This window comes from Schistocerca nitens, chromosome 5, assembly GCF_023898315.1.
Source record: "Schistocerca nitens isolate TAMUIC-IGC-003100 chromosome 5, iqSchNite1.1, whole genome shotgun sequence".
NCBI classification, from domain to species: Eukaryota; Metazoa; Arthropoda; class Insecta; order Orthoptera; family Acrididae; genus Schistocerca; species Schistocerca nitens.
The window spans coordinates 688,316,768-688,332,709 of record NC_064618.1 but is presented as its reverse complement, the minus strand read 5'-3'; the positions used below and the strand labels follow the sequence as shown (position 1 = coordinate 688,332,709).

At 37.8% G+C, this 15,942-nt stretch overlaps 1 protein-coding gene across 4 annotated transcripts in view; it reads left to right on the top strand.

Moving 5' to 3' along the window:
* The first annotated feature begins 9,228 nt into the window (after window positions 1-9,228).
* LOC126259493 (zinc finger protein 250-like) overlaps window positions 9,229-15,942 on the top strand; it is a 171,906-nt gene continuing 165,192 nt past the window's right edge. The window contains exon 1 of one of the 4 annotated variants that reach the window (XM_049956336.1): window positions 9,229-9,430. In XM_049956336.1, coding sequence (XP_049812293.1) covers window positions 9,351-9,430 — 80 coding nt within the window. In that variant the 5' untranslated portion in view covers window positions 9,229-9,350. Of the gene's footprint in view, window positions 9,431-9,515; window positions 9,859-9,883; window positions 10,548-15,942 lie in introns of those variants that run through there. The other 3 variants (XM_049956337.1, XM_049956338.1, XM_049956340.1) reach the window with 3 other exon arrangements.

Genomic DNA, 15,942 nt, shown 5'->3' with positions numbered 1-15,942 from the left:
GTTGGCGGATGTCAGGTGTATGACTGGTGGTGTCCCCACTGAATAAGTGCGAGCGACAAGTTGGAATACATTCCTCGGGACCACTGATAAGGAAATCAGTTGTCACCACTCCGAAGATTTCACAAATGATCACGCCGCTGAACTAGGAGAACGCATGACACGTGCACTCTGACTTTGTATGAAACACATGAAAGTGAGCAGGAATGGTAACGGACGTCGAGCTGCGTGCGCATGCTTCACAAGCTAAACACTGGGCAGATACTGACTAACAATAATGGGACTATGTGCTTACAGCAATCACTTTGATATGAAGGAAAATTTGTGTATGTATGTGTTAAGGGAGCTGACATGCCTATATAAATTGGTAACCATAGAGGATAACTCATATGGCCAAAAAATAAAGGCTATACCCATAATGGCTAGAGTTATCAACCCAAAAAAAGAGAAATAAGCTCAGACAATGTGCACTTCCATATGACGTCAGTGCACGGTGGGGGGCAATTGCAATGTATAATAATATTATTTTTTTCTTTTCTTTTCTCCCTCGTTCTTTTGTTGAAAAATTTTTATTCTAATTGGACATTAAAGAAGTGCTATAAACGCTATTTGGGAGACGAAGTTTATTAAAAAACCATCTGTTCATCATTTCGCCAGCGCCGAGAATCCTGTATCAAGAGGATCAAAGGAGACAAGAAGAATTTGTGTGAGCAGAGGGGGGAGGCAATCTGGAACCATAACTGTCATACCAAGCTCTATGCACTACCCTGGTAACAAGAAAAAGAAGTACATAAAGTTAAGTGCTAAATATAGGTATTGAATATTAAAGGTCTGTTGGTATTAGTGCCAGTTAAGGTCCACTCAGGATATGTATACCATCGAATTTTTCAATTATTCTTTCAAAATTGCTTTTTTAATTATTTAAGCAGCAATTATTAATCATATTCCATTATATATTACATTTTATCCCCCCTGCAAGTATTCAAAATATTACTGTTATCCCATGGCTTGTGAGACATTTCCATTTTTACATTCAAACCGTGACCTGCTATCAGAAAGTATGGCTTTTGGTTTACCAAATTTCACAAACTAGTCCTTTTCTCTAACTTAGTCAGAATCACTTTGCCAGTTGCATTAAACAAACAACAGAGACTTTTAAATTTAGGGAATACTTCAGAAACTGGCTCTCTGACATTTGTCACACATTTTATATGGTTATTTATCCTCCTTACAATGTTGTCAAAAAATACACACTCTCTTAGTTTTAGTATATACTTATTAGTACCTACATGTGCAAAACTCAAATTGATGAAATCGCTTATATTATCTATGTATGCACTGTTCCATCACACCTTCCAGTCTTTCACATTTTCATTACATCACCTACTCAATACACCTCCATGTATCTTTTGGTATTCAGAGAGTTTATTGTAACAATTTGGCTAACCAAGTAGATTTTTACATTCTTCCATCCCTCATCACGATTCGGTTACTTTCTCATGTATTTAAAAATTCCTCCTATTTTCTTCTTTCCCTTAACCCCTTTTATATGAAATAGTTTTACAAGATCCTCATTTACATCTTGTCCTACGTCACCATTCTCTCCCACTGGTAGCCTGGATAATGCATCTGCTACTGTGTTTTGTACTTATTTCAAAGGGAAATTGTTGCATAAAGACTATCCACTTCATCAAAAATGAATGCATTAGTGTAAGTTTCTTCAAAAATATAAAGGCCCTGTGGCTAGTATAAATGATAATTTTGTTTCCTCGCTGATAATCTCTGAACTTTTTGAATACCCAAATTATCATCAGAGCTTCACTCTCTGTCACACCGTAATTTCTCTTGTACTTAGTCAATGATCTGCTTGCAATGGCAGTTGTCCTGTGATCTTCCTCCTCACCATTCCCAAAATTTTGAGACCATTCTACTCTAATACCATATCTACTTGAATCAGTTCCTAGACAATAAGGTCGACTAAGGTCAGGATGGTCTAAAATTCTGTCCTCTTTCAAAGACTCCTTAAGATGGATGAAAGCTTCCTGACATTACCTCTGATGACGTCACACTGGACAAAAGAATAGAAGATAAAAAAAAGCTAAGATGGTAAAGACTTCCACAAGAGAAAAGAAGAATGAAATCACATACTGGTACCCAGAAGAAAACCTGATATCTGATGATTCATTCTGTGATGTCTCTGGAGAGTGCAGCGTGTCATCTGATAACACGTACCCAAAACTACGTTCTGACGAAACCTTAGACAGCCTGTCAGATTTACAGTGCATGAAATAGATGTGCAGTCAGAAATACTGCAAACGTAAGGTACAATAGGCGAAGTTGTCGACATCCTATTTCAAATGCCTTGAAAGAAAAAAACTGGTACAAATCAACGGCTGATGAATACAAATCCGTAATAAAACTGAAAACTGGAATCTTGTACAATCTCCAAAGAAGGTAAAAACTTCAACTTGTCGCTAGATATTGCGTAGAAAGCAAGATGGACGTTACAGAACCAGACCACAAGCAAGATGTTTTGAGCAAAGGGAAGGATTTGACTATTCAGAAATATTTATTCCTGTTGCATATTACGAACCAATTAGAATGCTACTTAGTCTTTCAGGTATAAATAAGATGAGAATATTAACTTTTGACATAAAGAAAGCTTTTCCATGCATCGATCTGCAAGAGGAAATCTACATGAACCAACTTGACAGAATCAAAGATGGTACAAACAGCATTTGCAAGCTGAAGAGGAGTTCGTTGTTGTTGTTGATGTGGTCTTCAGTCCTGAGACTGGTTTGATGCAGCTCTCCATGCTACTCTATCCTGAGCAAGCTTCTTCATCTCCCAGTACTTACTCCAACCTACATCCTTCTGAATCTGCTTAGTGTATTCATCTCTTGGTCTCCCTCTACGATTTTTACCCTCCACGCTGCCCTCCAATGCTAAATTTGTGATCCCTTGATGCCTCAAAACATGTCCTACAAACCGATCCCTACTTCTAGTCAAGTTGTGCCACAAACTTCTCTTCTCCCCAATCCTATTCAATACCGCCTCATTAGTTACGTGATCTACCCACCTTATCTTCAGCATACTTCTGTAGCACCACATTTCGAAAGCTTCTATTCTCTTCTTGTCCAAACTGGTTATGGTCCATGTTTCACTTCCATACATGGCTACACTCCATGCAAATACTTTCAGATACGACTTCCTGACACTTAAATCTATACTCGATGTTAACAAATTTCTCTTCTTCAGAAACGATTTCCTTGCCATTGCCAGTCTACATTTTATATCCTCTCTACTTCGACCATCATCAGTTATTTTACTCCCTAAATAGCAAAACTCCTTTACTACTTTAAGTGTCTCATTTCCTAATCTAATCCCCTCAGCATCACCCGATTTAATTTGACTACATTCCATTATCCTCGTTTTGCTTTTGTTGATGTTCATCTTATATCCTCCTTTCAAGACACTGTCCATTCCGTTCAACTGCTCTTCCAAGTCCTTTGCTGTCTCTGACAGAATTACAATGTCATCGGCGAACCTCAAACTTTTAATTCTTCTCCATGAATTTTAATACCTTCTCCGAATTTTTCTTTTGTTTCCTTTACTGCTTGCTCAATATACAGATTGAATAACATCGTGGAGAGGCTACAACCCTGTCTCACTCCTTTCCCAACCACTGCTTCCCTTTCATGCCCCTCGACTCTTATAACTGCCATCTGGTTTCTGTACAAATTGTAAATAGCCTTTCGCTCCCTGTATTTTACCCCTGCCACCTTCAGAATTTGAAAGAGAGTATTCCAGTTAACATTGTCAAAAGCTTTCTCTAAGTCTACAAATGCTAGAAACGTAGGTTTGCCTTTTCTTAATCTTTCATCTAAGATAAGTCGTAAGGTTAGTATTGCCTCACATGTTCCAACATTTCTACGGAATCCAAACTGATCTTCCCCGAGGTCCGCTTCTACCAGTTTTTCCATTCGTCTGTAAAGAATTCGCGTTAGTATTTTGTAGCTGTGACTTATTAAACTGATACTTCGGTAATTTTCACATCTGTCAACACCTGCTTTCTTTGGGATTGGAATTATTATATTCTTCTTGAAGTCTGTGGGTATTTCTCCTGTCTCATACATCTTGCTCACCACATGGTAGAGTTTTATCATGACTGGTTCTCCCAAGGCCATCAGTAGTTCTAATGGAATGTTGTCTACTCCCGGGGCCTTGTTTCGACTCAGGTCTTTCAGTGCTCTGTCAAACTCTTCATCTACATCCTCTTCCATTTCCATAATATTGTCCTCAAGTACAGCGCCCTTGTATAGACCCTCTATATACTCCTTCCACCTTTCTGCCTTCCCTTCTTTGATTAGAACTGGGTTGTCATCTGAGCTCTTGATATTCATACAAGTGGTTCTCTTTTCTCCAAAGGTCTCTTTAGTGTTCCTGTAGGCAGTATCTATCTTACCCCTAGTGAGACAAGCCTCTACATCCTTACATTTGTCCTCTAGCCATCCCTGCTTAGCCATTTTGCACTTCCTGTCGATCTCATTTTTGAGACGTTTGTATTCCTTTTTGCCTGCTTCATTTACTGCATTTTTATCTTTTCTCCTTTCATCAATTAAATTCAAAATTTCTTCTGTTACCCAAGGATTACTATTAGCCCTCGTCTTTTTACCTACTTGATTCTCTGCTGCCTTCAGTACTTCATCCCTCAGAGCTACCCATTCTTCTTCTACTGTATTTCTTTCCCCCATTCCTGTCAATTGTTCCCTTATGCTCTCCCTGAAACGCTCTACAACCTCTGGTTTATTCAGTTTATCCCGGTCCCATCTCCTTAAATTCCCACCTTTTTGCAGTTTCTTCAGTTTCAATCTGCAGTTCATAACCAATAGATTGTGGTCAGAATCCACATCTGCCCCTGGAAATGTCTTACAATTTAAAACCTGGTTCCTAAATCTCTGTCTTACCATTATATAATCTATCTGATACCTTTTAGTATCTCTAGGATTCTTCCAGGTATACAACCTTATTTTATGATTCTTGAACCAAGTTTTAGCTATGATTAAGTTATGCTCTGTGCAAAATTCTACAAGGCGGCTTCCTCTTTCATTTCTTCCCCCCAATCCATATTCACCTACTATGTTTCCTTCTCTCCCTTTTCCTACTGACGATTTCCAGTCACCCATGACTATTAAATTTTCGTCTCCCTTCACTACCTGAATAATTTCTTTTATCTCGTCATACATTTCATCAATTTCTTCATCATCTGCAGAGCTAGTTGGCATATAAACTTGTATTACTGTAGTAGGCATGGGCTTTGTGTCTATCTTGGCCACAATAATGCGTTCACTATGCTGTTTGTAGTAGCTAACCCGCACTCCTATTTTTTTATTCATTATTAAACCTACTCCTGCATTACCCCTATTTGATTTTGTATTTGTAACCCTGTAATCACCTGACCAAAAGTCTTGTTCCTCCTGCCACCGAACTTCACTAATTACCACTATATCTAACTTTAACCTATCCATTTCCGTTTTTAAATTTTCTAACCTACCTGCCCGATTAAGGGATCTGACATTCCACGCTCCAATCTGTAGAACGCCAGTTTTCTTTCTCCTGATAACGACGTCCTCTTGAGTAGTGCCCGCCCGGAGATCCGAATGGGGGACTATTTTACCTCCGGAATATTTTACCCAAGAGGACGCCATCATCATTTAATCATACAGTAAAGTTACATGTCCTCGGGAAAATTTACGGCTGTAGTTTCCCCTTGCTTTCAGCTGTTCGCAGTACCAGCACAGCAAGGCCGTTTTGGTTAATGTTACAAGGCCAGATCAGTCAATCATCCAGACTGTTGCCCCTGCAACTACTGAAAAGGCTGCTGCCCTCTTCAGGAACCACATGTTTGTCTGGCCTCTCAACAGATACCCCTCCGTAGTGGTTGCGCCTACGGTACGGCCATCTGTATCGTTGAGGCACGCAAGCCTCCCCACCAACGGCAAGGTCCATGGTTCATGGGGGGAAGAAGAGTTTATATACCATGAAACAAGCTCCAAAGGACAGAATAAGTATTTCTTAAATTATATGGTGACATTAGGCTTTATTAACAGTGACAACCTTCTTTGTATTTACTATACTGAGTATATCTGAATCAAATGTCTCATCTTAGGAAGCAAATTAAAATAAGTGCATAGGAAATTTTTGTAAATCAGTCTATGCATACAAAGTAGATACTAAGACACTCTAAATTTGATAATTTTAATCCAGTAGCTACACCTTTTGAGTGTGGAATGGAGGCAGATGTAGAAAATCTTGTCAGTAATATGCCACTGCAAAGAACTGAAGCCTATAAAGAACCTATTGGGAGTGTACTGTACCTTGCGACGATATTTCGTTCAAGTATACATTCTGTGATCAAAAGTATCCGGATACCTGGCTGAAAATGACTTACACGTTCGTGCCGCCCTTTATCTGTAATGCTGGAATTCAATATGATGTTGGCCCACTCTTAGCCTTGATGACAGCTTCTACTCTCGCAGGCATACGTTTAATCAGGTGCTGGAAGGTTTCTTGGGGAATGGCAGCCCATTCTCCATGGAGTTTTGCACTGAGGGAGAGGTATCTATGTCGGTCAGCGAGGCCTGGCACGAAGTCGGCGTTCCAAAACATCCCAAAGGTGTTCTATAGGATTCAGGTCAGGAGCCTGTCCAGGCCAATCCATTACAGGATTTTTATTGTCGTGTAACCACTCCGCCACAGGCCGTGCATTATGAAAAAGTGCTCGATCGTGTTGAAAGATGCAATCGCCATCCCCAAATTCCTCTTCAACAGTGGGAAGCAAGAAGGTGTTTGAAACATTAATGTACGCCTGTGCTGTGATAGTGTAATGCAAAACAACAAGGGGTGCAAGCCCCCTAAATGAGAAACACGACTATACAATAACACCACCTACTCCGAATTTAACTGTTGGCACTACGCACACTGGAAGATGACGTTCGCTCGGCATTCGCCATACCCACAAACTGCCATCGGATCGTCACATTGTGGACGGTGATTCATCACTCCACACAACGTTTTTCCGCTGTTCAGTCGTCCAATGTTTACGCTTCTTACACCAAGCAACGCGTCGTTTGGCATTTACTGGCGTCATGTGTGTCTTATGAGCAGCCACTCGACCATGAAATCCAAGTTTTCTCACCTCCCACCTAACTGTCATAGTACTTGCAGTGTATCCTGATGCAGTTTGGAATTCCTGTGTGATGGTCTGGATAGATATCTGCCTATTACGCATTACGACCCTCTTCAACTGTCTGCAGTCTCCGTCAGACAACAGAGAGGTCGGCCTGTACGCTTTTGTGCTGTATGTGTCCCTTCAAGTTTCCACTTCACTGTCACTTCGGAAACAGTGGACATAGGGATGTTTAGAAGTGTGGAAATCTCGTGTACAGGGGTATGACACAAGTGACACCCAATCACCTGACCATGTTTGAAGTCCGTGGGTTCCGTGGAGTGCCCCATTCTTGTCTCTCACGATGTCTAATGACTAGGGTGTCCGCGTACTTTTGATCACATAGTGTAATTTTTGTTGTTGAATACGCAAGTAGATTTAGTAATAAACCAGTGGTAGTCATCGGAAAATGGTGAAACATATTTTTCATTACCTAAAATGAACTATGAAGTTTGCAATATTCTTTGATGGAGGCTCAACACTACTTACCTTTGCTGATTCTGATTATGGAGGGTTTGTTTCAAGTAGGCACTTCATCAGCTGAGTTCTTATCACGTGAGGAGGACACATTGTCTGGCACACTTGAAAGCAATGTCCTGTGGCAACTTCAACCACTGAAGCAGAATATCGAGCCACCATCTCTCTGACTGATGATATATCTTGGATATGATGTCTTGGACAAGAACTTGGAAGTTCAGGTTGGAACGAACTGGCAGAATGTGTACTGACGCTCACGCTGCCATACATGTTTTGAAGAATACCTATGAAGGCAAAATAACAAGAGTCAAGAAACATTCTGACATTCCACGAAAGTTCATCCAGCAACATATTGGTAAGAGTATGAAATGGAATCATGTGTAACTTTCAAGTCATCTTGCTGACATACTGCAAAAACACAGTTTTAAGAATTAAGAATGAAAATTATTAGGGAGGAGTGTGGAGAGTTACTAATTTTGCTACGTCTTGTTGTATGTTGTTCAAGGTACTTTTGTATATGTTCCATGTACCTTTTTTTTCAATAATGCTGTATGCAGTTATTACTCTTTGCTCAGTCAGTTGTCTGTTGTTTCTTGTTCAAGCATATTGAAGGAGAATAAGTGACGTTAATGTGTAAAGCAAATTGAAGGAGAATAAGTGACGTTAATGTGTACGCCTTTAAACATAACAAATAGTTACCTATCTTTAAAACAAGAATTTATCGAGATAAAATGTTACACAATAGAAAAAGGCATTCTTAATTTATAAGCAGGCATCGCTTCATTAATTTAAATTGTTATGGCATACATGCTTACCATTAAAGTACCAACCAATATAAAAAGTTTCATTTCGTGTGGGAAAAATTCATAACGAATTTATTTACTAGCATAATACGCCATAAAAAGTAGCTTCCACTGGAAACTAGGTAACCTGCCTTTTCTTCATTTCTAAACAATCGTCTCGTCTTTTGGCTTCAACCATAACTTCAAGACCTACGAGAAAAATGCTGATATTTTAACTCATTTTTGTATCAGATAGTCAACTGAAGAAGGTAGTTCCGTTATTAACAAATAGTAGAAAAAATTTGGTTGAAATTGAGTACAGTTACAACAGATCAGAATAAAAGGAACAGCAAACTTATTATCTTTAAATGCTAAACAGTTCTCGTCCTGTTTTGATTTTCAGGTGGTTTAAATAGTGCTTAAGCGATAATTTGGCTTGCATTACTTTTTGAGAAACTGTAAATTGGGCCTAAAGTGAAATCTCGAACCACTACATGAATCATCCACTCAGCGGCTGATTCATGTAGTCACTGTGATGATATAATTGGTAATCTGTTTGAAAAATAGGAAATGAATTAATAAATAAATGTCGTGAACGGATAGCTGTGGAGAATTTCAAATATTATTCCACATTCCTGACGACTGTATGTTGTCGTATCGCAAGAACCAAGCTTTCTATCTTTTGTGGAAGCACTTTGTAACTGACTTCTCTGACCTTGAAATCTGCGTGTACAACTGTCTATTAACTGATATGCCTCTGGCAGAGCGTCTTTTAGTATCTCTGGGTGTTTATCTTTGGCGCAGTTTTAGTATACGTATAATATTTATAAATTATTATGTTCTAAAGCGTTGCCTAATTCTTTAGGATGTTTAAACACAATTGTGCGTATCCTGACTGCAACTTTTCGTCCACCGTTACTCATCGATTTCCGAAGGATCCAGTAAGGTAAAACACAAATTATGGCTGCTGCGATCAAAGTGTAACATCGTAGGTAGTGACTCTTTCCAACGACTGTGCCGCACAAGTCGCATGTTTGTAATATATTATCTTGTATACAGAAGTCTGAGATTATTGAATAGATCGGCGCTAATTTTACAATGCTTGGAGATGATGATTGTAGTGATGAGGCATTGGAGAAGGATCTACTATACGACGAGAATGCCAAAAATTCCAACAGTTCAATGGAATTTTAGTGCTTCTTAAAATAACATGTCATGATGCCCTTTTTGACGTTTATGTTGTCAGAAAAAAATAGAATATAAAATCCCAAGAAGTTGTCTTACGTTTGGAGGCACAAGACGCATTGCCCTATACAGCGCGGAAAAAGTTGAAGGCGACGTTCAGTTGGATTGTTGAAGTTCTAGTTACGTGGTGTTAGTATTAATGGTTGCTAAAATGAGAACAGTATCATTTTGTTTCATTTATTTTTGTTTTGTTATGACATCACGCAAAAATCGTTAATTGTACATGCCGTTCGGTTGCAGGACTATCGATGATTGGTTCGTAGTTTGGTTTTGTTCATAATGACGTAGTGGTCACTGCTTGTTATTCGGGATCTTTTAATGTTAATGGCATCTTAAACACTACACTGCTCCTGGTTTGTGTAATTGCTCCGTCTAAAAGATTTCTCTGTTAACGTACGTTTAAGATGCCCATGCAGACCTCGCATAGGGCCTACCATATTTGCCATTCTAAGCTACTGTTTAAAATGACGGTTGCAACAATTTGGCTGTGGGAAATGCATTTGTCACTTTGAACTATTATTGAAGTTTATTTAATTTTTATTATTTATAAGAAATGAGCGTATTGTATTCAAAAATATTGATGCCAAGTGCGTGTTAAGTTATGAGTTTTATCAAGGTACAAATTTTGCGTTTGATTCTTATGTTACATTCGTCATGTTTTTAAAGTTTAAAATTCATTCTGCGCAGAGGAGGATATTGAAAGAGAAACTTGAAATTGTGATTATTTAGGCTATGGCAGCATCTATTAAAGTTGCAGTTAACCAAACCAAGAATAAGGTTCACCGCTCCAGACAGACTGGCACCTCTATCTAACCAAGGTAGATGGCACTCTATGGTTCTCATGTACGTGTAATAATGCCAGATATGGATCTGGTTCTCAGCCAAATTGTTAGAGCCATCAATGTTACAGAGGTCCGTATTAAGCAATTCCAAGCAAGGAAATTTAATTGCTGGTTTCAGAGAAACACATTAAGTGATTTGTCTAGTGAATCGTTTAAAATTCCTTGGTTTCGGTAGGGTAACATGCCAAAATGAACTCAAAAACTTGCTAAACAAATCATGAAGCTCAGCTCAGCATGTTTTGCACTTTAACGTATCTCATATTTTGTGTATGTGTAAACAAGTATGTTTTCTTATTTTGAATAATTTCACTAGCTGTCTTGTTATTTCAGTTTTTGGACACTGCAGCATAGTAAGCATTTTAAGAATGTTTGTCAAAGAAAACTGTCTTGCAGTGGTCTCTTGAAAAATCTTGTAATTATTTACACTCACTATCCAATTCATTTACTTCATACGCTGTTCCTTATCAGTAATAGAAATCAGTTTCAGCTTAGCTGAAATTTACACACTGATGATAGTAATACCCAAAAACGATTTCCTTCGCTCCTCATCTAGCATTGAGAATGCAGTTCTGTATTCTGAAGCATAGATTTCACCTAGGCCTAGCTCCAAACACATGTAATTTGAGAAATTAGGAATCACTGTGAATTCAAAATACAGTCAGAGATGTATCTGACTTCTCTGCCCTTGCTACAGATTGCTGCTTTTTAGGTTAAAGAATTGAAGATTTTTGTAGCAATGTTTACTGTGAATAGACCTTTTATTCTTATTACTGAATGGCACAAACTCAATCTTACCACACACAGTGCTCATGATAACAGGTTACACAGCAGACGGTTTGTACTAATCTTGCCAAGAGCAAAAGTGAGCAATTCAAACAAACTGAAATAAATAGTAATGGCCATATGCAAAATGAAAGAGTGAAATTTCTAGTGGTCAGTCTGATAAGTTCGAATAGTCTAAACACAAATAAACAAGTTCAATTCTCACTGTGTTTATGTAAGGAGTATTTTTCACTCACCGTTGTGTGGGGTTGTGTGGATTATCTTCTGGAGCAATCCACTTAAAGTAAATAAAATGTATTCCTTCATAGTATTCTGGAGGAAACTTGCATCATTTAAAAATTGTTGCTGATTTGTTGTGAAGGGGAAACTCATAATGGCACAGTCTAGTAATCTAATTGATGGAGATGGAAAGTGACAGTTGTTTCCTTATTAAACTGAAGAGGATAAAAAGTAACATAGGCCTATTTGAGAACATTACAGTTTGACACTAAAGCAACAAATCAACAGAACAGGGAGAATTAAATAGTATTTATAGACTTCTGAAAAGCTTTTATCATAATCTTATCAGAAGGAAAATTCATGTGGGAAAACTAAAATTATGAAACAGAATTCCTGCATGGTAGTTACTTTCATGGCGTGACATTTTTAATGTTGCTGATGGACACACACAAAACTGTCCAAGCTTCTAGTTTCTTCATTGAGGAGGAAAGAGGATTATTTTGGGAAAGGTTAGAAGGGGGAGGACCAGTCTTTGAGACAGCAGGTGGACAAGAACCCATCCCTTGTAAGAGTGAGGGGGAGAAAAGGTGAAATGGGAGGTCTTGGAGATTCTGACACCTCCTGCTTAATCTTTTTCTTCCCTTATCCTTGTAAGCCCTCAGGTGTATCTCATCCTGGGTGGGTACCAAGCAAGGTGGCATATGGAATGATGGCAGTTTCAGTCCCTGGCCAGCCATTCAGATTAATATTTTCCATGGTTTCCCTAAATCACTCAAAGCAAGTAGTGGGATGTTTCTGTTGAAAGGACAAGACCAATTTCTTTTCTCAGTCTGAGCTTCTGCTATGTCAATAATGACCTTATCATTGAAGGGACTTAAAATGCTAATTTTTTTCTATCCTGGGGTCTGAGTGGCCTGCCATTCATCTTTAACTTTCCCAAGTCTATCCTTCTTCCTTCCCTGTGGAAGATACTAGTATTTTTGTAAGCTAAGATGGTTTTGTATAGTTTTATGTGTGTCTTATTGACATCACTAAAAATTTCGCTGTCTGAAGATAAGTAATGGCCAGCAATTTTTTCTCGTAATTTTAAAGATTTATCATAATCTGTGAGCTAAAATCATGTTGGATGTAAAAAGGAAATGTAAAGAGCCATCTGTTTGAAGTATATATGAATTGCTTTCCCAACATATTGATGATATTGAACCAGGACCAACAAAACAAATGTAATTTATGAATAACAAAGAACTGAGTGATAGTTATTTTTTATTAGAACACTCCTTTTTTTTCATTGGTTGATAGCGATGGTTGGTTTGAAAACTGGATGAATTCTGTATCCTCTTCTATACGCTGTTATGCTACAAAGAATAAAGAAAATTATTTTTTCAAAGAACTACCAGTGTACACAAATTACTCCTAATTTGCTAAGATTATGGGCTCTCAGTAACTAAAAGTAACAAGAATGTAATGCCCAGGCATGCTTCAATGTAATAAAACTTGCCATTCTTCCGTTCACATTCTTGAATGTGATCAGACAAATTGACACTATGGTAAAAGTCGACTTCTGGTGGTAAAGCTCATGTAATAAAACTTGATGTTTTTCTGTTGTCATTCTTGAATGTGATCAGACAAATTGACACTATGGTAAAAGTCAGTACTTTCAGTGAATTCTGGTGGTAAAACACACGTCTCGAAACAAAGAGTAGCAGATCTGTCGAACAATGGGAAATTTTTGCCTGTCTTTAACCTAGCCTTCACCTCAATTATGTAAGAATTTGCCAGGAACAACATTTTTGGATTCTACATTGAATTGTAGGTCCCCATTCCCTGGTAGCATTCCTGAGGTAAGTTAGGAACACTAAAGTATGTATTGGAAGATCAGTACCAGCTTTGTCCAGATATAGCAATGTCAGCTGTTTATTAACACCATTGACACAAACATATACATCATTCATTTTTTATGTTGTGGGCAATTGAAACTGGGGCGGTACTCTTGGATTTTCGTTGGTAAAGCAACATTTGGAAAGAAAGTTCATCATTTCTGCATTAGCTTTGCTGCCTTCAGATTCATTTCCTGTGTCATCCATGAGTGTCTTATGAAAATTGTATGTGAACAATTAACAGTACAGACAGGAAGTGAATGGAAGCATTTGAAATGTGGTGGTATGGAAATATGTTGATGTGGTAACAAATGAAGAGCTATGAATAGGCTTGGGAGGCATGCTAGGATAGTCAGTGCAGTTGTGATGACCACTGTCTCAGGATAGTGTAGTGGTCTGCACATCTGCCTGGTAAGCAGGAGAACCTAGTTCTATTCTTGGCCTGGCACAAATTTTCAACTTTCCCCATTGATTTAAATCAATGATGGTCATTTCTTTGTGTCTTGATTCATTATGGCTGTGAGATCAAAGTGTGTCTGTTCTTTCAGACACGATTGAAAGAACAGACACCACCAAGTAGGTGTTAAGTTTTTTCACTGAATTGTTTTTCTGACTGGTAGTTTACAAAAACATGAAAGAATTGGCCATATAAAATTTTGTATATTTTATTTTATTTTTGTTAAATTAAGAAAAACACATGGACACTTGCTCCCCTCTGAAAATCATTGAAAAAATTAAAAAGGTATCTGCAAATAGTAATGTTTCAACACAAACAAATCCTTTTTGGGAAATATGGGACAAAAAGGGGGAGGCATCATGAATTTTGAGAGCATTTCCATTCGGTCATGAAAATCCCCACAGTATCATTGAGAAAAATATTGTTAAATATTCAAAAAACATCAACAACACAAGTGAGCATAAAATATACAAATGGAACAAAAATGCAATATAAAAAAAACTACAAGCTATAAAATGTGCTCATATATTGCACAACTTCGTTACAGTGGTAACTTCTGTCTCATAACTAAATTAACTCATTCCAATGATTTCTATAGTTTTGCTTATAGTATTTAAACACATCAACACTACACAAAATGTTGACATAGCAATCTACATTCAAATTCTAGTCACTTGTGACTAGGTGCTTTAATGATTCACATTTAAATTTTTTTATACGAGGACCACTTTGTTACCACCAACCTTGCATACTCTTCCCAAAGTATCATTGATAAAAATATTGTTAACTAGTCAAGAAAAATCAACAGCATAAGTAAGCATAAAATATAGAAATGCAACAAAAAATTGCAATATAAAACAAAACTACACACTATAAAAGGTTCTCATGAGTTACATATAACATGAACACTAACGTCATTACAATGGTAACTTCTGTGTCAACTGAATTACCTCATTGCAATGATATGTAGAGTTTTGTTTATAGCATTTAAACACTTTCTCAGAAGTCAATATTATGTCAACACTACACAAAGTGCTGATGCAGCAATCTAAATTCAAGTTCTAGTTACACATGACTAGATGCTTTAATAATTAACAAATATTTTTTTATGAGAACCACTTTTCTACGACCAACCTTGCATATGGTTTTCTTTAATCATAAGTATAGCTATTTGCTTTGGTTATATCACATTCATGTGGAATATGAGAGAATGGGATGTTACAAACATTATCATCAGGCCAATAGAAGGGCAGAACTGGTTCATGAGGATGCATGGATCTTATTGTAACATCTCCTTCTTCACTGTTCTGTTTCTTAACAGTCCCAAATACCAAGGAGAGTCATGTGAACTTGCAACATAGCAGTTGGGTTGCACAAAACATTCTGGCATTAGCCTCCTCAGATCCCGCGTGTCGTATACGACACACCAAATTGGTGAACTTTGTTTAGCCACAGCTCCGATGTAACGCCAGAGACACATGTCTAAGTTGTTTCCCAGACGTCTGCGAGATGTCAGCATGGATTCCTGTGAGTTTTAGCGGTCTGGCGCGTAAAGTGACGAGTGTGAGCTTTGTTTCCTGAGTGCATGCGTGAAAAGGCGGACAAAATGATGTCGAGATATTGTAAGTACCCATCTATGTAAAGTTATTTACATTTTGTGTTACCTTAACGCGCATAATGTTTGACGCAAATACTAATGCTCGGTATGTGAGCATTTTAAAACCACGAAATAATATTTTTCACTGTTCTACAAAAGGCTTTGTACACGTGTGTCGGATAGGACACATCAGATTCTCAAAAAAACCAATCAAAAAATTTTTTAAAGAACAACGTTTCCTTGCTAATATCAACCATAACATCAAATAAAACGCAATTTTTTTTAGCAAAATTAAATTTAGAGGGTAGAGGATCTGAGGAGGTTAGTGGCAAAAGTGCAGAGAAATCATGGGTGATATTGCTGAAATCAGTATTGCAGCTTAGCCTTTTTGCTCCAGTCTTATTTGGTGATAGTAGTATAATGGGTTGCGTAGATCGT